Source organism: Saccopteryx leptura, chromosome 7 (assembly GCF_036850995.1).
Source record: "Saccopteryx leptura isolate mSacLep1 chromosome 7, mSacLep1_pri_phased_curated, whole genome shotgun sequence".
Lineage (NCBI taxonomy): Eukaryota > Metazoa > Chordata > Mammalia > Chiroptera > Emballonuridae > Saccopteryx > Saccopteryx leptura.
The window spans coordinates 81,730,948-81,752,717 of record NC_089509.1 but is presented as its reverse complement, the minus strand read 5'-3'; the positions used below and the strand labels follow the sequence as shown (position 1 = coordinate 81,752,717).

The 21,770-nt window shown below is 39.1% G+C and overlaps 1 protein-coding gene across 1 annotated transcript in view; it reads left to right on the top strand.

Moving 5' to 3' along the window:
- DNAH7 (dynein axonemal heavy chain 7) overlaps positions 1-21,770 on the top strand; it is a 256,542-nt gene that overhangs the window by 202,260 nt on the left and 32,512 nt on the right. Inside the window, exons 55-60 of the mRNA XM_066345867.1 lie at positions 3,007-3,183; positions 5,269-5,430; positions 8,073-8,273; positions 11,300-11,461; positions 18,424-18,609; positions 20,092-20,229. Of these exons, the coding sequence (XP_066201964.1) occupies positions 3,007-3,183; positions 5,269-5,430; positions 8,073-8,273; positions 11,300-11,461; positions 18,424-18,609; positions 20,092-20,229 (1,026 nt within the window). The remainder of the gene's footprint in view (positions 1-3,006; positions 3,184-5,268; positions 5,431-8,072; positions 8,274-11,299; positions 11,462-18,423; positions 18,610-20,091; positions 20,230-21,770) is intronic.

Sequence of the window (21,770 nt, the reverse complement as noted above, 5' to 3'; positions counted from 1 at the left end):
CTGGTAGCTCAGAGCATCTCCCGATACACCAAGATTGTGGGTTTAGTCCTTGGTCAGGGAACGTACAAATATCAACCAAGGAATGTACAAATAAGTACAACAAAAAGTCACTTTCTCTCTTTCTCTTTCTCCCTTCTTCTCTCTCTAAAACTAATCAATAAAATTCTTTTTAAAAAGATGACCACTAGATCACCAGTAGAAAAATTAGATGGGCTTATACCTTTCTTTTAGACTTTAATAGTCGTTAGTGTTTTATTTAGCAAAGAAAAATGGATGAATACTGAGATGTGGAATGTTTTGGGTCCATTTACAAAATGAAGAGCTTCTGGCCACAGTTCTTTCCTTCTGAACTATAAACAAAAAGCAAATTAATCAGCTTTTAATAAGAAACTTGTCAACTATAGGTTAATATGTTTCTCTGACCTCAGATAAATCTTAGAGGAACTTGCAATATATATAAAAACATAAATGGAAGACCACAAACTTCTTTCCTGCCTTTGGGAAGACGGTTGCCTAGATTAGTCTGTAATTTTTGTTACTGACAGATTTCATTTTCCAAAACTAATGCTGGCAAAATCAGATTGCAGAAGCCAATTCGATCTATTGCCTTGCAAATTGAATAGCTATCACAGCCTCATTTACCTCAGGAGATAACAGTTCAGTGTCGGGAACAAGCAAGTCCTGTTCAGTTTTAACATTAAAAAAGGAAACACTGAAATTAGTCTCTGTTCGCCCTCATGTGAACACCCCTAACTTGGTCTTCTAGTGCTAACAGAAGAATCACGTCATGCCAGCTGTGTTTGCATGTGTGCAGTGGCCAACACTGGCCCGAACCATTCACGAAAGAGGGACCACTTATAACTCAAAGTTGTTAATGTAAAACCAGGCACTTAAAAGCCAGGTGCTTTCATTTTGTTTGTAAAATTATAAAGAAGAAGTTATTAGTGAAGAAGTCAGCCTTAGGTGGGAAGAGGTTATGAAAACAACATTTTATTTTCTTTGTTAGTTGTTGTTTTTAATCTAGTGAGAAAAGACAAGCTATAAGAAAAGAATAATAAAGGCAGAGGCAAGGACAAAGCCTGTGGCAGACAGGATATTTTGTTTCCTGCAATAAGCTTGACACTGGTACTCTATCAAAGTATCTGAAACGTGAAATAACTTAGCTAGAAATGAAAAATTAAGGTGAATTTATTATTCTGTGATTTTTTTGTTTAGGATTTCATTAATTAGAATCCCACCCTCAGGCCTTGGCCGGTTGGTTCAGTGGTAGAGCATCAGCTGGGCATATGGATATCCCAGGTTCAATTCCCCGTCAGGGCACACAGAATGCCCATCTGCTTCTCCACCCCCCCTCACTTCTCTCTCCCTCCCTCTCTCTTTCTCTCTCTCTCTCTCTCTTCTCCTCCCCTCCTGCACTCATGGCTCAATTAGAGAGACTTGGCCCGGGCGCTGAGGATGTCTCCATGGCCTCTGCCTTAGGCACTAACAAATAGCTGCAGCTACAACAGAGCAAGGGCCCCAGATGGATCCCTTGCATTGTCCCCTCGTGGGCTTGTCGGGTGGATCCTGGCCTGGGCACATGTGGCATGTGGGAGTCTGTCTCTGCCTCTCCTCCTCTCACTAAATTAAAAGAGTCCCACCCTCAGGAAAGGAGGCACCTTGAGTTGTTTATCCATTCATTTGTTCAATAGATGTTTATTGTGCACAAACAATATGTGAGTTATCTTGTTAGGTAGGTTCTTGATACCACGGTGCTTATGAATTTATTGCTTCTTTTCCATATTTGAATGAATCTAGGGAAATACTGAGACGGGATTAAAAACTCTGATTTAAACCCAGATATTCTTTCACTGTTGGCTCCTCCCCCTCACACCCTCAGTCACTCACACACCCTCACCAGGACTGACACTTGTTTTAAGGCATTGTGACTTATTAATGACTTTTACTTTAAAAAAACTTGTGTAAATATACATTCTCAGAAACACACAATTAAAATTTGTAAATACTTACAACCTTTTCCAAAAGAGCCCGTCTTTATGAGATGCTTGGCATTTGCAAATTGCTCCTACAATTCGCTTGAAGCCTGAATTTGCAGGTGGAATTGCCAACCTAATTTAGAATGTTGTACATATACATCATTCCGTTCTTGGATATGAGCCAGAGTGATTCCGGAGTCTTCAAAAATTCTTGGTTCTCTTGTCACTTCATTTTTCTTCTTGGGTTATACTTACATAATTTGTTAAGCTAGACCAGGAATACTTGTTTGTGAAATATACTTTTATTATTTGTCTGGTCACACCTGAGCCATAATTATATGATGTCATCACCCAGAAACGATGAAGTTTCGACCCTTTATCAGAGAGAAGGAGTGATGTATGTCAAGCTGTACCTCAGTCATGCTGATGAATACAGTCCCATTCCCACGTCAGCGCCTGAGGGAACCGCAAGCCACAGCGTTCTTCTCTCCCTCAAACGTGCTTCCAAACACTGTGCGGGCATGCTTTTAGAAGTTTTATGCAGTGTAGTTTTTCCTGTTTCACAAGAGTATGGTTTAGTTGTTGCTTTTTCCACAGTGAATTTATTTTGTAAAAACACTTCTTTCCAGCCAGCTATTTCAGTTCTCTCTTGATGGTATAGTATTGTATACATCACACTTAAAAGTCCTACTCCTGAGTTTTGGACTTTTGGAACGTAGTGTTTGAAAACTTAAGAGGTAAGGTTTCTTATATTCTTCTAGCCACTATGTTTTGGATACTCATGAAAAGGAAGAAAATGCCTATGAATTCTGGTGTCACTAACTACCACCTTGATTATCTTAATATTTATAATGTTCTACCAAAAAGGCATTTACAGAAAGTGATGCTGTTGATTCTCCACCAACAGTAGTGAATACCTGAGCAAATGTAACTAGAGTCCTTTGTTTTAAAACACCCTTGAAACTGAACCTTTTAAGGCTTTAGGCAGATTTTTCAGTATTCTTTCAAATACATTCTTGTTCCTTGTTAGGTTATTCCAATGCTGCAAGAATTTATAACCAACAAATTGGGGCGCATGTTCATTGAGCCACCGCCCTTCGACTTGTCCAAGGCATTCGGGGACAGTAACTGCTGTGCTCCGCTGATTTTCGTGCTCTCTCCTGGCGCCGACCCCATGGCTGCCCTCCTGAAGTTTGCTGATGACCAGGTACCTTAACATAGACCGAGTTATCTTTCTGAGCGTGTGTGTGTACGTTACTATACATACATATACATATATATACATGTACTTGCTTAAACTTGAAATACTAGGTAAAAATTTATCACTCACTTAGCCCTTGAAAGACTTGGGAGTCCAGAGGTTGACAGAGTCCCAAGAAATTGATATTTAAATGGCCACACTGATATTAAAAATATCTCCTTTTCTAAATTATAAAACCGGAATTTAGGCTTAGGGGTGTTTGTTTTTCCTTTATTTTGGGGAGATGGGGAATTCTGTGACATCATTTGCACCAGTGTATGACTGTGGGTTGATTTAATAAATTCAAGTCTGAACACTGACCCTGGAGCAAACTCTCCCCGATGCTGCTGCTTCTCTCAGTCTCTGAAGGGGGACCGTCCTTGACTTCTCAGAACAATAGTATGTTGCGATCATCTTACCAGGTTTATTCCAATATTTATGTTTCTAGGCTTTAAAAATGTTGAAATGGATTTACTGTAAATTTTCTTACATTATGCAGCTTAAAATAAGACAATAATAAACAAGTGATTGGTATTTTTAGTTGATTTTCCCCCTTTTGTCTAATCAAAATAACATTTTGAGTACTTTTATTGAGTTCTTTATATCCAGTTAATTTTGCTATACCTGTTATGCACCTTTTCTATTTTAATTTTTATAGCAATCCCTTGAGGTAAATAATGGCATTGTTGGTTTGCAGATTGGAATGGAGAGAGGTTTAGTAGCTTCTCAAAGGTCACATAGCTCATTGATTAAAATACTCTTTACTAGGCCGATTTATATCTTAATATCTAATGTTTTCTTTGTACTGGATATAATTCTTAGACACCAGAGGATTGATTATCTAACATAGCATTTACCAGTGGTTAAAAAAGGGCTGGAACGTGGCTATCAGGAGTGCAGGAGATGAGTCTTAGATGTGCCGAGGGACCATCTCATGAAGGGCATTTGCATTAAGAACTTTGAGTAAGATAGCATGATGGGTGGGTAGGGTTTTTACCTACAAAGTGACATGATCCAATCTAAAGTTTATACAGGTTATTCTAGCTGAAGTGAGGAGAATTGATGTGAGTGGTACAAAATGGGAGGGGGGCACTAGTTAAGGGGGCTATTGAAAGACCAGGAAGAGCAATGGTGAGTAGCACTACAGTCAAAGTGATGGAGATGGTTAGAAGTCCATTTCATGTGGGACTCACCCTCTCCAACCAACCCCTTTCCAACTCCTTGAGACCTCCCAGTTCCTCTTCACTCTTCTTCTCGCATTATGCATGTGATTATTCTCTGCCCTGTGTAGGACTGCTTGATGCCTTGCCTTCTCTTGCTATCTTCTCTTTTTCCAGAAATGGTAGGATCTAGCTCTGTTTTGTTTTCTGCTGCTGCTTCCTGCTAGTGTGGTTAAGCCATGAACGTGCAGACGGGACTTTCCACTGCTACCATAACTCAAGGCCTCTTCCAAATAGCACCTCTTCCAAAGGTGGCTCCTGACCTAGAAAGAAAGAGCTCAGGGAGTCTCAGACACCATGTCTAGCAGCTACAGATGAATCAGGATATAGCAGAAATGAATTCCAGGCAAATATTCCCACAGAATTTTTTAAAGAAAATTTTAAATGGGAATTAAAGGTTAATTTTTTTTTCTTTAAATTTTATGCAGTAGCTAAGTTAGTTAAAATGTAATTATTCAAAGATTTGGACAAGGTCATCTGTCTTCATAGTGTTTTGGGTTTTTTTGGCTTCGGATTTTAGGAGTTGCTGCATCACAGCCAAACCTTTTGATCTCCTCTTCCTGTTAAAAAGTCTTCTTAATTTCTTTTTCTGTTTCTTACTTCAACAATCAAAGATCTTATAGGATTTTCATTTAACTGTTTCTTACAGTAGTTGACTTGCTTTTAATCGAAGTGGTTATAGGATTCTTAATTGGTCAGAGTATTTTAGGGCTGCAAATGTTTAGACCTTTGAAGGACGCTACATAATTAAATTTTCATATATTTCATATTAGTATTTCCTGTGATAATAATATTGATTCTTCTTTCACGTGTTTATTACTCTTTTCCACAGGGATATGGGGGATCAAAACTTAGCTCTTTATCTCTCGGGCAAGGCCAAGGGCCCATAGCTATGAAGATGTTAGAAAAAGCTGTCAAGGAAGGAACATGGGTTGTTCTTCAGAACTGTCACCTTGCCACCTCTTGGATGCCAACCCTTGAGAAAGTCTGTGAGGTAAAACTGCAAGTTTGTTTTTATTTGATTGTATTATTCCCTCAATATAACTAGTGATACACACACACACACATATACATATATACATACACACACCATCCAAGAAACTCCGTTCCGTGTCCTCTAATCTGGAGAGTTGCTGGTGAGTGACGTGGCTGGGTGGCAGGAGGGACGGGCTGGCTTTGGGAACTAAAGGACCGGAGAAGAGCGCATGGTCAGACCTGGCTGGATAGGAACAGGGGCTCGCCCAGAGGCGCAGCCTCAGAGCGCAGTGTAAACCACAGGGAAGACGGGAAACAATGTGCTGTTTACAGCAATGGACCAGAAACAACATAGGAGGCTTTTCAGGGTGAAATTCATGTGGCCAGTCTAAACTAAAATCTTTTGTTTCAAGACATAACTTTTCTATTCAGGGCAACACTAGAATGTATGTGAACACAATAAATTTTTTTAAAAAGACATAACTTTTCTTTAATTCATTCCCCACACACTTAGCTGGCGATCCTGCCACAGAGGATGAGTCTAAAACCAAGAGTACTCCTTCCACCCTCTTTACACGGGGTCACCATACTTCCCTGTTTTTGTAGGTGGAAATTCCAGGAATAAAAAACCCATTTAGTTCAACAGTAAACAGAAAACTTGGTACTTGATTTCAATAAAGATAGAGAAAACGTGTCCTCTGTAATAGCCCATAACGCCAGCCCCCTCCTGACTCAGAGTACCTCCGCTACTAAATAACCAAGATACTGATACAACTTCCACTATCCAGACACTCAGTTGAAACTATCCAGACACTCCTTTATGCCACTTGTCACTATTTAGTCTATTTCTCCCATAGAATGGAAGCACCATGAGGACAGTGCCTTTGTTTTGTTCTCTGCTTTGTCTCCAGCACTGTGAATTGTGCCCGGGCCCTTAGCAGATAATCACTGCACATTCACTGGATTAGTAAATGAGTATTGCTTCACTGCTCAAAACCCTTCCCTGGATTCCCCACCTCATGCCGGACAAAGTTCAAACCCCCATCACAGCTTCCAACACCCTTCCTCATCTGACCTTCGGCTACCTCTCAGGTTTCATCTTTGGCCACTTCCCATCTTTTATGCTCTATCCATTTGAATTTCTTCATTTTCACACACTTTCTCAAGAATATAGGCCATCATAATAGATATTATTTCTATGTGAAAAACTATTTTTATTATTTGCTCTACCGATATCTATCTACTCATCCTTCCTTACATTAGGGGTTTAATGTTTATGCCTCTTTCCTCATGGTTCCTCTGTCCTTGGCCATACTCATAACCTGTTGCATTGCATCATGTATCCCCATCAGAGAGTCATCTAAGAGGGAAGAGTGGTTTCTAATGGATGATGAACTTGACGTAAAGTCCCCCCATAAGTCATGTTGCTTAAGTTACTGACCTTAGGGCTACTAGTAGGAGAGAAAATGGTACACTCACCCTTTATTAAAGAATTTAGGTGCTTATGCATCCTTCCTTATTCACCCTACCCCTTCACATGAATGCTCAAAAATATTTTAACTGATAACACATCTGCAGTTTTAAGAACATAGATTCTACTGAATGGACAATTGGGGAGATAGCCATAGGAAGTGGGACTGAATAGAAAGAGAAGGACTGGCAGCTACTCCCATCTATACAGTCTAGACACAACCCCTCCCATCTATACAGTCTAGACCAGGGGTCTCAAACTTGCGGCCCGCGGGCTGCATGTGGCCCGCTGAACAATTTTGTGCGGCCCACAGACTAATCCACGAAGTTCAAAATATTTTGGATAAAATTAAGTAAGCCTAGGGGCCTACTTGTATTTTTCATTTCTCTAGCATCCTAGCTAGATATTAGCTTAGTTAACAGCAGTTGTGATGCGAACTACAGTTTCTGGTCGTTTTGTGACACTGAGTAAACTGCATGTACGATTGTGCTTGTTGTACTGATTTTTTTTGTTTTCAACTGCAGTGAGAAAAGTGTTGCGTAACAGTTGCCTTTTGTAGACCTAGTGCGGCCCGCCGAACGGCTGTGATCTTGCTCTGCGGCCCACATGCTGAGTTGAGTTTGAGACCCCTGGTCTAGACACAACCCCTCCCGTCTATACAGTCTAGACACAACCCCTCCCGTCTATACAGTCTAGACAGTGCTGAGTGTTCCCTGCAGGCCTGACCAGCCCCTTAAACAAATACAGCTGCTCATGATATGTTTCATGCTTTGAAATATACCAGTTCTTCTCACTTTCAAAATGCTTTTTTTTCCTTATCCTTGCTTGGTTAAATATTGACATATCTGAAGGGTGTTGCATATTCTTACAGCAATATATATATTCTTAATCTAGCTCTGGGGCAGAGAATTATTTCAGCAACATCAATAAAGATACAATTTTGGGTATTTATTGTGGTCAATTCTGAATTATGTAACACCTTTGTGAACGTCATAGTCACAGGGTTTAACCATATCAAGAATATTGTTTCTGGGCAGAATCAGATTTTGTGGCTTTTGCCTTAAATTGCAGCTGGGAGCTCTATTGTGTAAAAATGCTTTCTCTCACTTCCAGCCCATTCTAGACACGTGTGATCTGTAGAGTTCTCAGGGATTTTATTTGTGCTTTTGTCTCTGACTTTTTTCCTGCAGGAGCTAAGCCCAGAATCAACACATCCAGATTTCCGAATGTGGCTGACAAGTTACCCATCTCCAAATTTCCCTGTGTCTGTGCTGCAGAATGGAGTGAAAATGACCAATGAAGCGCCGAAAGGTTTACGGGCTAATATCATCCGATCGTACCTCATGGATCCGATCTCTGACCCCGAGTTCTTTGGCAGCTGCCAAAAGCCGGTTAGTAATCGCTAACTCTTGTTACCTCAGCCCTGTAAAGCGATTCAAGTGGTCCCTGGTGCTCACGGATGTGTGTGCTGAGTAAAACTACAAATTAAATAGGCCTTCTGCACTGCAGCGCAGTTGGTTTTGATTACTGATTATTGACTGTGCTGAAGTCAATTTTATTAATATTTTATTTTAATTTTACTATCCAGCCTCATTCCTGCTCAGCTGAGATCTTGTGGGGTGTCATTAATAATGTAGCTTTCTATTTAGAAAGTCAGCTGTAAGCCATTCCCAGTACAAATCTGCAAGGTTGGAGAATCTTGTTTCAGGATATTAACTGAGCCCTTTGCTATTTGGAGCCATATCTTTAAATTAAGATATAAAAATATTTTCTCCGTATAACTATAATGAGAGCCAAAATGATTTTACTCCTTGATTGATGGGACTCATAAGGGTCTTTTTTAGCATCACCAGGCAAGCAGGGAAACCACCCACTGCTTTCATGATTAGAATTCTGTGTGTGAATGTCTATGACCTAAAATTGTTTCACAGCGTTTTACCATAATTAAAAATAGAAGAGCTTCTTTTTGAGAAGTTATAAACCTTGGTAAGTTTTTACCATTGGAAAGCTCACACTCTTGATGTCAGAATATGTTTTAAACACACATCAAAAGAAAAACATTAAAAATAAAGAAGTACTTTTAGTAAACAAAAGTCATGGGTACTGAAAAAAAAAAAGAAACCTATATTTAAAACCAAGTCAAACCTTATCCTAAGCTTCTAAGACCTGCTGTATGACTAATTTTTGCACTAATTAGGCCCAGAAAGAGTAGGTTACTCCAAGGTAGGTTGTGAGGTCATTTCTACATACAATAGCTAGACTGAAGCCCTTTTGAAAAATGTTACTCCCTTATTTCAATACTCACATATTGAAAGTCAAGGCTTTAATGAACCACAGTCCAAACCAAAACTCCAGTCTCCTCATATACCAAAGCAGCACATCGTAATTTTTGTCTTAATTTTTATTTGGAAATATTTTTAAGCTTACAGGAAAATCACAAGTATAAAGGTTACACAAAGACTACCCCAAGCCCTGTGCCCATATTCATCTCCTGCTGGTATATACCATGTATGGATAAGTTAGTCATGGCTCCTTATACCTAAATAAATACTTCAATGTATATTTGCTAAGAATGAAAGTATAAATATTATCTTTCCCACTACAGTCATTAGGTTAGTAAATTTAACGAGGGTACACTATTATATCTAATCTATCATTTGTGTTCCAAATTTGTCAGTTGATGTAGTAATGTCCATTAGAGCAGTGGCCCTGTTCACTATAGAATTGGTCTAGTGTTAACATATGTTAGTGCTCATGTCTCTTTGCCTTCTTTAATCTGAAACATTTCCTCAGCCTCTGTCTTTGATGACATTGCCATTTTGGAAGAATTCACCTCTCCCCCCCTTTTTTGTGACAGAGACAGAGAGAGGGACAGATAGGGACAGACAGACAGGAAGGGAGAGAGATGAGAAGCATCAATTCTTCGTTGAGGATCCTTAGTTGTTCACTGGTTGCTTTCTCATTTGTGCCTTGACTAGGGGGCTATAGCAGAGTGGTGAGTCCTTGCTCAAGCCAGCAACCTTGGGCTCAAGCCAGTGACCTTGAGCTTCAAGCCAGCGACCTTCTGGCTCAAGCCAGCAACTTTGGTCATATCTATGGTCCCATGCTCAAGCCAGTGAGCCTGCACTCAAGCTGGTGAGCCCATGCTCAAGCCGGATGAGTCCATACTCAAGCTGGTGACCTCAGGGTTTTGAACCTGGGTCCTCTGCGTCCCAGTTCGATGTTGTATCTACTGTACCACTGCCTGGTCAGGCTCCCCTCTCCTTTTTAATACAACACTTGTCATTTTGGGCTTTCTTAGTATTTCTTCATGACTAAATTCAGGTTATGCATTCTTAGCCAGCAATGACATAAGTGACATTGTGTCTTTGGGGTATGACATTGGGAGGTACACAATTTATCCCTCACTGATGATACTAATCTTAATTATCTGGAGAAAGTGTTGTCTTATTTCTTCACTGTATAATAACTGTCCCTTGCAACTAAAAATCTCTAAGGAGACGTTTTAGGACCATGCAACTATCCTGTTTCTCATCAATATCTACTTCTTACTCAGTAGCCATTGCTGATCTAGTTTTTGCCTATAACAAGTACAGAAAGTACAATACAACATAGTAATCAATACCTCAACTTTTATTAAAGATGTAGGCATCAACTCTCCAGTACCTCACCTTGCACCTGTAGTCAGTGAGCTTCATATTGCTGTGGGAAGAGGGTGGAGTTGGCATCGGGTGTGTGTGTGTGTGTGTGTGTGTGTGTGTGTGTGTGTGTGTGTGTGTGAGAGAGAGAGAGAGAGAGAGAGAGAGGGGCAGAGTTCCCGCCTGGGCTGCTGCTGCTCGGAAGGCTCTGGACTAGGCACTTGCACTTAGGGTTGAAGCTGACTCTTCCTCCTGTGAGCTCTTCCATGGGTTCTCCTTCAGCGGCCCTGCCGCACTCCTCCGCCTGTGGCCGCGTCACCCTGGCTGCGCTCTCCTGCAGCGGCTGCTCCTTATTCCCCTTGGCTGTGGTTCCCAGCGTTCCCGTCCTGCCGGCTCTAACCATTGGGCTTGCCTCACTCGGGACACACGCCCTCTCGACCAGGAAACCTTTCTGTGACCCTGGCTGCCAGTCCTAGTCCAGCTCCCTGTCTGCTCCTTGTGGCTCACACCAAGCGGCTGACTGTCAGAGGCGGGGGGCTGTCCCCCTCAGCCCACCAGCTGTGCCCATAGCCGGCCCTTCCCTTTCAGGCTCCCGTTTTGTGCTCTCCTGCTCCACCCAGTAGCACTGACGGCCTCGGCTCTCTGACTGTTAATTCTTCTCACCTAGGTGGATATATTTATAAGCAAAAGGAATTAATTACTTTGATCTGAAGATGTGGTCGGTATAATGTAATTTTAGGGGGAAAATTGTGATGTGGCGCCATTTCTTCTCATTACAGGAGGAATTCAAGAAGTTACTTTATGGACTCTGTTTCTTTCATGCTTTGGTACAAGAGAGACGGAAATTTGGACCCCTGGGGTGGAATATTCCTTACGAGTTCAATGAGACTGACCTGAGAATCAGTGTACAGCAACTCCACATGTTCCTGAACCAGTATGAGGTATAGAAATCACAGCAAGGACGTTACCTAGTTTGCCTTTTATCACGTTGTGTCTGTACAGTAAGCAGGGACTTCTGATTCATTCCTGTGCTTATAAAATGAATAGCAGGATAGTTTCCAACAGCTTATTAAGTAATACTTTATTATAGTATTATGTAGTAACTGCTAGAGTAGGTAGTTAGGATATCAGTTTATCTATTATGAACCTAAATTTAATCATTTATTGTGATACGTACACACTTATGGGATCTTAAAAATGATTGTATTGTTCTTATTTTCAAAATATTTGAGAATATCACAAGTTAACCAGACTCTAAAATGAAAAAAAAAAAAGACAAACTTATTTACTTGTGTTTTGCAGCATGACTTTATTTTTAGAGCAGCGGTTCTCAACCTGTGGGTTGCGACCCCAGCGGGGGTTGAACGACCAAAACACAGGGGTCGCCTAAAGCCATCGGAAATACATATTTTATTTAAAAATGTATTGTATAATAAATATGTATTTATTATACATATTTTATTATATGTATTTATTATACATATTTATTATACATATTTTATTTAAAAATGTATTGTATAATAAATATGTATTTTCCAATGGCTTTAGGCGACCCCTGTGTTTTGGTCGTTCGACCCCCGCCGGGGTCGCGACCCACAGGTTGAGAACCACTATTTTAGAGAAATATGATTGTTCTACAGAGGAAAAGGTATGTGGGACTTGAATAAGTAGAAGGTTCTCAGTTAGAGAGTGTGAAGAGGTAACAACAAAGAAGCTGTTAAAAGGTGCAAATAATGTATGCAAATATCAAATAATTATGTTGTATGTCAGAAACTAATATAATGTTATATATCAATTATACCTCAATTAAAAAAAAATGCAAACAGATGAAAAGGTTTGGTTAACTGTAAGTGATCTGGAACATTCTTATATGCCATGCTAACTGATTTGGGAGTTTATTCCATTGCTATTGGTGTGCTTTTAGGAGAATATTTGCATTTTAGAAAGATCACTTTAACAACCAAGTGAAGAATAGATTGAAAGGACTTAGATGACAGTCCAGTTTTAGATGATATGAGTTGAAATGTGTCCCCCTCTCCAAAAAAATGTATATTGATGTACTAATCCATGGTACCTCAGAATATGACCTTATTTGGTAATGATGTTGTTGCAGATGTAATTAGTTAAGTTAGATTAAGTCATACTGAAGTAGGGTGGGTCCTCATAGGACATGACTGATGTCACTAGAAGAGGGACATCTGGATACTCACAGAGAGAAGACAGCCATGTGAAGACGGAGGCATAGATTGGAGTTACGCTGCCACAAGCCAAGGAACACCCAAGGGCTATCAAAAGCTGGTAGAGACAAGGAAGGATCCTCCTAGAAGCTTTGGAGGGAGTGTGGTCCTGCCAACGTGCTGATGTCTCCTTACTAGCCTCAAAGCTATTGGTCAATACATTTCTGTTGTTTAATACCACCTATCAGCAGCCCTAAGAAACTAATACAGAAAACCATCAAGCTAACCTAGGCAAGAAATGTTAATAGTTTAAAGCATTTGAGCTAGGATGAGGAACATGGTAGAGATATGACAGTTCTATAGGTAAAAGAACTGAAATGGTTTAAATATTAAATAGTAAAGAAAGAAGGGGGGAGTTTCAGTTAATATTAATCTTCTGTTCTGAATTGGTGGTAGTACCATTCATTTATCTGGGCAGGGGACGTTACCAGGAATTAATAGGTATATAGCAGGTGCGTTAGTGGAATGGGGGTGGGTGAGTGGATAATTACTTCTGTTTCACATATCTTATACGACTGGATATCCAGGTGAAGCTATTTAATAGGCTTGTGGCATGTAAATAGAAAACCCAAGAGAAGAAAAGAGCTTGAGCACAAAACAAAGATTTGTGAATTGTTTGTGTTAGGAGAAGCCTAAGAACATTTGAGGTTTAAAAGGGAGGCATGGGGCCTAAGGAAAGAAAGGAACTAAAGAGAGACTCTGTTGGTAAGTTCCCAACATCAGTGGGGAGGAGAGAGAACAGAAGGCATGGGAAGTGCACAGCCAGGGGAAAAGCAGGAGAAAGCGTGGAGTTAGTAGGAATAGCAGGAATTTTTCATCCTCTTGAGTGCTATGGAGAGATTCTATTAATGACACAAGGGACCGACTGAACTGATCTGTTGTATTCAGTGACAGTTCAGCAGAGCTTCTCATTCCTCCAGCACTGTAATTATATAGAGCAAACTTGACAAAACTGCTCCTCATCTGTCACATGTAATTCATTAAGTGTTAAAGAGAGATTCTTTGAGGAATGTAAATTCACAGTTCCCTTTGATATTATTAAATCTAATGTAATCCTACTCCAGCAATCAGCATCTTTCCCCCTAAAACAAAATGACTCAATGTCTTGACAAAGAAAGCTGTCAGAATTAAATTCACACACACGCACACACAACCTAGATCTCCAGCAGTGGGTACCCTCAAGAGAATAAATAGGATGAGGAAATAAAATGAAAGAGGGGTGTACTAACCTAGAGGAATCAAACACTAACAGGAAGTTGAAGAAACAAAGATTTCACAAAAGTGGCCCTGGTATGTCAGTGTCTGAGCTGAAAAATACCAGTAAGCCCTGTTTTTAATCATGTGCTGGGAGTCTATGGAGCTGATATAAAGTAATGTACAAATAATAGACCAAGGAGTAGGGGGGAAATTTAGAAGAAAAAAATGCGAAATAAGGAATGATTATCTTACAAAGTCCTGTTTCCCTTTCCTATTTCCCATTCTCTGCCTGAATCAAAGTAGTAGAACTACTACCCACCCAAGCTATAAACTTTTGATTAGAAGAAGAGCACATTTTTATTAGAAGAAGAGTCAAATCACGAACCACTAGTAATTTTGTTTACTCTTGTGATCCCAGTTCCTAAAACAGTATATATAGTAAATGACTCAGTTAGAATCTGTTTAGTGAATCAGTCATGATGAGTGAAAAGATCTTCAAGCCATTAAAAACAAGAACAGGAACACATCTATATGTAGAGATTAGGTATAATACTTTCAGCATTTTAAATGAATGGGAAATGGAAGAAGTGATTCAACAAGTGATGATAGAATAATTGGTTATTTGATATTAGGAAAAATTAAGTTAGATTATACATACTATACAATTCTTTTGGATTAAAAAAGTAAAAAGGAAAAGTAAAACTATAAAAGAAGAAAATACAGCCTGACCAAGCGGTGGCGCAGTGGATAGAGCGTCAGACTGGGATGCAGACAACCCAGGTTGGAGACCCCGAGGTCACCAGCTTGAGCACAGGCTTCTCTGGTTTGAGCAAGGCTCACCAGCTTGGACCCAAGGTCACTGGCTCGAGCAAGGGGTTACTCGGTCTGCTGTAGCCCCACGGTCAAGGCACATATGAGAAAGCAATCAATGAACAACTAAGGTGTCGCAATGAAAAACTGATGATTGATGCTTCTCATCTCTCTCCATTCCTGTCTGTCTTTCCCTGTCTATCCCTCTCTCTGACTCTCTCTCTGTCTCTGTAAAAAGAAAAGAAAAGAAAAGAAAAGAAAAGAAAATACAAGTACAGTAGATATATATAATCTACTTGGCAGATGGGCAGTTGTTTTGTTGTTCTTGTTTTGGTGTGTGTGTGTGAGAGAGAGAAACTCACCCCTACTTCTCACCCTAATTTTACCCCAAGGCAAAAAATTTCACAGCTTAGGGCATATCTGTCCAGATTTTCTTATGCACATATGGCACACATGTACGTATGCACAATACATACACAAAATTTTCATCAAAACATTATTATATTTGCATATTTATTTTCAGTTTTTATTTTCACTTTTCTTATGTTTTGGACAACTTTTGAAATAAATATAGGTCTATTTCAAGCAAGATCTATAGATTCTGCTTACACAGAATTTCTCCTATGTTGACTACTTGGACTTTATTTCATTGATATTTTTTGCTTATACGAAACGTTATAGTGAATAACTTTGTATGTAATCTTACATTCTAGTTGTTGACTTTGAGCTCTGCTTCTGTTTACACTCTCTTCCTGCCCATGGTCTCAACCCTCTTATAACATCCCTTGTTGAAAGCAGTCCCTGCAGCAAGCTGCAGCTGTGTCTGCGGCCCCAGTGGGCCTCGGGGAGGATGCACTCCCCAATTTGATGGGTCCTGGTCATGATCAAGCTGCGGAGAGAAACAGCATTTTGTCCATCAGCTCTTAGGGCCATGGTGGCAGGTTTATATCTTTTCTACTTAAACTCTTCCCCCTCCAGAGCTCATCTCAGTGTGCCTTATAAAGCTGTCCAGGGCCACTCCTCGACCTGTGGCTCTACCTCATATACTGGCTATTTAATTTGTGTATGAGTCTTCTTACTACATTTCATTTTGATGAGGTGGAGGCCCATTGACAAGGCAAGACCAAGCAGTGCATGCATCTGATCTGATCCAACTCCCGTCAGTTCACAGTTGGAAGACCATGAACATGCTGGCGTTCTCCTCGCTGTTTCTGTTTGTTTCTCCACAAGGTCTGTCATTGACACATGTTCTCCGAAATTCACCCCCTTCAGTTCCAGTTCTACCAAATAACAAGTCTCATAATTTCCAACTTTCAATCAATGAATTTCTCTTCTTTAAGCACTACATTCTACTCTTCACTAGTGCTGTTATTTCTATTGAATAGACTCCTCAGGATGGGCATGTAACTAACTACAGGATGGGCATGTAGAATATAAAAATGACCCAAAAACCCTAAAAGATTGCTATGTTTCATGAGAAAATATGTTTTATGTTAAAATACCACAAAAATATCATAAAAATAAAAGGCCAATAAAACTTGGAGAAAATATTTAAAATGTATCTGACAAAGTGATTCAGTATCTTTTTATAAAGAGCTATTAAAATAAGAAAAACACATAAAAGAACAGAATAGATAATTTAACAAAACAAGAAACACAAATGGTAAACTTTTTAAAATGTCAATATCAAAAAAGACTTTACAACTAAAAACAATTTTATTGATTGTCAATTTGTTTCCATAAATGATAATGCTTAGTTTAGTTGGAGCACTAAGAAATAGAATTGTTTATACTGCTGGTGGGCGTGTAAGTACTTATGCTTAGGATAAAAGAATTGAAATGTGAAAGGTTAATACTTTTGCATGCCTAAACATGAAAACATTCTGTATATAAGAGACTATAATAAAAAGCAAACTAAAAGGAAAAATATGTCCATAAATTTAATAAATCAAGGTCAATTTATAAAACAGCTTACACAAATAAAGTAAAACTATTAAAACTTTAATTGAAAAATGAGTAAGAGGCTAATTCACTGAAGAACAAATGTTATTAAACATAGGAAAAAATTATAAACCTCATTAGTTTTCTAGAAATTCAAATTACCATAATATTAATTATCTTTGGGTTATCAAATTAGAAAATATTTTCAATCTGATTTTTACAATTGCTACAGCTCGTCTGAAAAGCAGTTTGGTGACATTAATCAATTGCTTTTTATAAGCTTTTCTGTGACATAGTATAAATAATTTGCTTTGCAGAAATCTATACTACTGAATCATTAGAAATGTATATTTAATGAAAAATAATTTAAAATAGTACAAAATTAAGAGTAACTGATATGTTCAGTATTAGAAGACAGTTATTAAAATAGTATTTTCAAAGAGTATTTCATAAAATGATAAAGGATTTTCAAGAGTTTTGGTGACAAGATATATGCAAAATTGTATTTACAGTGTGATTCCAATTACCAAAGTATATATGGATATAAAAAGGTGGTTAAGATAACACTGGTGATCTCTGAATTATATTGGATTTGTTCTGTGTGTCACTCAGCAGTGAAAGGTTTTCAAGGATGGGCTTCTGGTCTATTTCAGGGGTAGTCAACCTTTTTATACCTACTGCCCACTTCTGTATCTCTGTTCATAGTAAAATTTTCTAACCGCCCACCGGTTCCACAGTAATGGTGATTTATAAAGTAGGGAAGTAACTTTACTTTATAAAATTTATAAAGCAGAGTTACAGCAAGTTAAAGCATATAATAATAATTACTTACCAAGTACTTTATGTCAGATTTTCGCTACGTTTGGCAGAATAAATCTTTTTTTTTTTTTTGTATTTTTCTGAAGCTGGAAACGGGGAGACAGTCAGACAGACTCCCGCATGCGCCCGACTGGGATCCACCCGGCACGCCCACCAGGGGCGACACTCTGTCCACCAGGGGGCGATGCTCTGCCCCTCCGGGGCGTCGCTCTGCCGCGACCAGAGCCACTCTAGCACCTGGGGCAGAGGCCAAGGAGCCATCCCCAGCGCCCGGGGCCATCTTTGCTCCAATGGAGCCTTGGCTGCGGGAGGGGAAGAGAGAGACAGAGAGGAAGGAGGGGGGGGTGGAGAAGCAAATGGGCACTTCTCCTATGTGCCCTGGCCGGGAATCGAACCCGGATCCCCCGCACGCCAGACCAACGCTCTACCGCTGAGCAAACTGGCCAGGGCCCAGAATAAATCTTTATAAAACAACTTACTCTAGTTAAATCTATCTTTTTATTTATACTTTGGTTGCTCCGCTACAGCCCTCGGTGAAAGCTGGAACGCCCACTAGTGGGTGGTAGGGACCAGGTTGACTACCACTGGGACTCTATTTCATTTTGTATCTGGCACGTAGTAGGTGGTCTATGAATGTTGGCTGAGTAGTGAGTTCAGCAGCTAATAGAGGACTTCTATCTTCTACATTGACTATACGTAAACGACAAACCACAGAAAGGAAGAAGGACCCTGGGGAAAATGGCAACAACTGGCAGGGAAGTTACAAAGAGAAATTGTGTTAATGGCAATCTTTGATAAGATGTTTTAGTTTAATCACATGAACAAACAAGAAACACAATTTTGTATAAAGTGTGACCAATAACGCTAACTGGCTGAGCGACCTGAGCTCTCAATTTCAGGAGCTGCCTTACGACGCCCTGCGGTACATGACCGGGGAATGCAACTACGGGGGCAGGGTGACCGACGACTGGGACCGGCGCACGCTGCGCAGCATTCTGGACAAGTTCTTCAACACGGAGTTAGTTGAAAATCCAGACTATAAATTCGACTCAAGTGGCATCTATTTTGTTCCCCCATCTGGTGATGTAAGTATGCCTTTCAACAAAGCAGTAAGACATGAAATTCCTCTGATATTGAGCATGGTGATTTTCCGAGAGGCCTTGTTTATTGTTCAATGTTGTGTGTGCTTTCTTCAGTCTTACAGGGCCAGTCAGAGCAAACCTTGTGCACAGATAGAGTTAATGGTTTCCTGCTAGCTGTAGTATGAGGATTACCAGAAATGTTCTTAACCCAAGAATAGCTGTCTCAGTGACCTGAGATTCTGCTATCATGAATTCGATCCTCTGGGTAAAAAGCCATTGTCCCTATTTAAAATAAAAATACACATGAGAAGGGTTAAAATAATATTTAAAATAATCATTAATATTTATGTCATGCTTAATTGTTTACAAAGCAGTGACATGAAATGATCTCACTAGAGCATCAAATCAGCATTGGTATTATTATTCTACCCCTTTTACAAATGAGAAAGCAAGTTCACTAAAATTGAATGACTTGCCCAAAGCCGCTCAAATAGAAAGTGGCAGAGTCATAGACCACCTACCGCACAAGGCCAAAGTCCCTTTCTGCTGTTTCCCCCCTCCTGTCTAGTGGAAGATGGGGTATTTGCCTTCAGGGTGCCACACAGTAGACTTCCAGGACAAATTGGTTCTCATCTTATTCCCAGAATTCAAAAGGGTACATACTGAAAGTTAAACACATGGCCACATCCAGTGCAGGCATGTACCATAACCCCCAACCCTGAGCCATTCATCCACCAGGGTTAATGTTAGCTGAGGACAGAGATCAATGAGATGAAGAGAAAAATTGGTCCTAGAGCCTAGGTCACTGACTGGGTAGAGCAAGTCAACAAGATCTCCAGTGATGAATTGTCAAATGACCCAAAACATGACTCATATTAAAAACCCATCAATGACTAACCTCCCAATCACCATATATGTGCATGAGTATTTGTATTTGGTTATATGACCATCAAAAATATATGGAATTTTTATAAAAAGTTTTTGTAAATAAAATATAAGGTGTGAATTCATCTGCATAAAAAGATAAATGGTGTTAATGGTGATGATCTCAGGATAATAAATTTTTAGATAACCTTTACTTTTCTGAATTATGTTAATTTATCACAATAAGAACAAACAGAAAAATTGGAGTAGAGCTGAAAAGTTATGGTTATTGCAATAAATTAAGAGCATTCATCAGCAAAATATAGCACAGAGAATTTCTCTGGATGAAATTTCTAAATGAAGTGGCCAAGACATTCCTCTCTCTGTTTTAAAATTCATTCCAATTGAATGGTACATTTTCTTATTCTCTCTAAATGTGTTCACAGCTTCTTTTTTTTTAACCTTGGCCCATGTTGAAAGAAAATGAAATCATTCAGTGTCTGGTCTCACAGGCTTATCCACTCAATAACTTGAGTATTGAAAATCATCTCTTTTCAGTGAGAAAGTTCTCCAGGATAATTGATTCCTAACCTCCTGACTCCTTGTTATTCATCTTTACAGCACAAAAGCTACATCGAATACACAAAGACTCTGCCGCTGAACCCAGCACCAGAAATCTTTGGAATGAATGCCAATGCAGATATCACAAAAGACCAGTCAGAAACTCAACTGTTATTCGATAACATTCTTCTCACACAGGTGTGTGATCTGTACAGGAGCTGGCTCCTGAGGCTGGAGACGAAGCTCCCAGCAGCATGTGTGAGCACAGTGGAGACCTGTGTGCACAATTCTGTCTGTTAAGGTGGATAACCATTTAAAGGAAAAGAAAAAATGTTATGCATATCAGAGCTACAAATTTTATAAAGTTCATGAATGTATGGGGTGTTTTTCATCAATCTGTTTATTTAGAAAGAATCTTTGAGTATCATTTTGCTGCAAGGAGGCTTGGAGTGACATTCTTTGAGTATCTCTGAGTATTTCTTGATAGCATGCTGCTGCTAAGATTCCATTTATCTTTCTTGCATAAACCATGCCCCAATACATGACATATTATAGCCCTTTTAAGAAGAAGAATCTCAGAGACACTTGGGAAGCAGTTTGATGCTGGAATCCATCTAGGATTTTGCCTATTTTATTTTCTAGTCTCTTACTAATTCACCAACAACTTTTAAAATGACTTATTTTTATCAAATGTTCCAGAATGTTTAATCTAGTTTACATAGAATCAGTATTTTATCTGTGTATATAATATTTAAAAAATACATTGCAATAGTAATTAAAAATGAAAAAAAATGGTTTAGGAGAAAAATACAGTAACTCTTGGTAAATATGCAGCGTCACTGGTGAGAACATCAAGGTAAGGGCCTGTCGGAGAGTTAACTGCCAAGGTATCAGAAGTATAGCACCTTATATACACATCAAAATACAAATAAAGTCATGGATGTGAGTCCGTACATTTGAATGAAAACTATTTCATCTTGCTTGTCTATTAAAATCATCTCTTGCATTGTTCTCCCTTTAGATGTGCTCAGTTATTTGTTTGTTTTCATTTTTGAAAGCAAATGAGTCCAAATGGCAAGAGTTCCCTTAGTGACTGAATGAAATGTTAATAAGGACAATTATTCAATCAAGCAAATTATTCCATGAATTGAAGTCTATCTGATCTTTTAAATTTTTATGGAATCTCAGAGCAATAATGATAATACTTAATAGTATGTAACACTTACTGTGTGCTAGTACTGTTCTCAGTATCTATATATGCTTCTGGAATCCATGAGGTAAGAGCTCGTCAGTCTCATTTTACAAGTATAAAACTGAGACAAGAAAGATTAAGTAGCTAACCTGTGGTCAGCTAGTACAATTTCAAAACAGAACTCCAAACCAAGCGGTCTGATTCCCACTGGTTTGGCTCTGAAATCTGTATTCTGAATCACTGTGCTATATTCTCTTTCAAGATTCTAAAAATGGAATAGGACTTAGATGACATAACCAGAGATGTTTAAATAAAAAATAAAAAAAGGAAAGAAAGAAAAAGCTAAAAGAACCAAATTAGGAAGGTAGCATTGTGTGTAATCATTGAGGAACTCCTAGCTCTGATCTACTGTAAGATGACATCTTCTAATAAGGCAAAAAGGACAAAGACTATTTTTATGTCCATTTTACATGATAATAACACTAAAATCAGTTATTGCCTGAGCATAGATCTTTTGGAACATTAGATGCATGTAATATAAAATAGT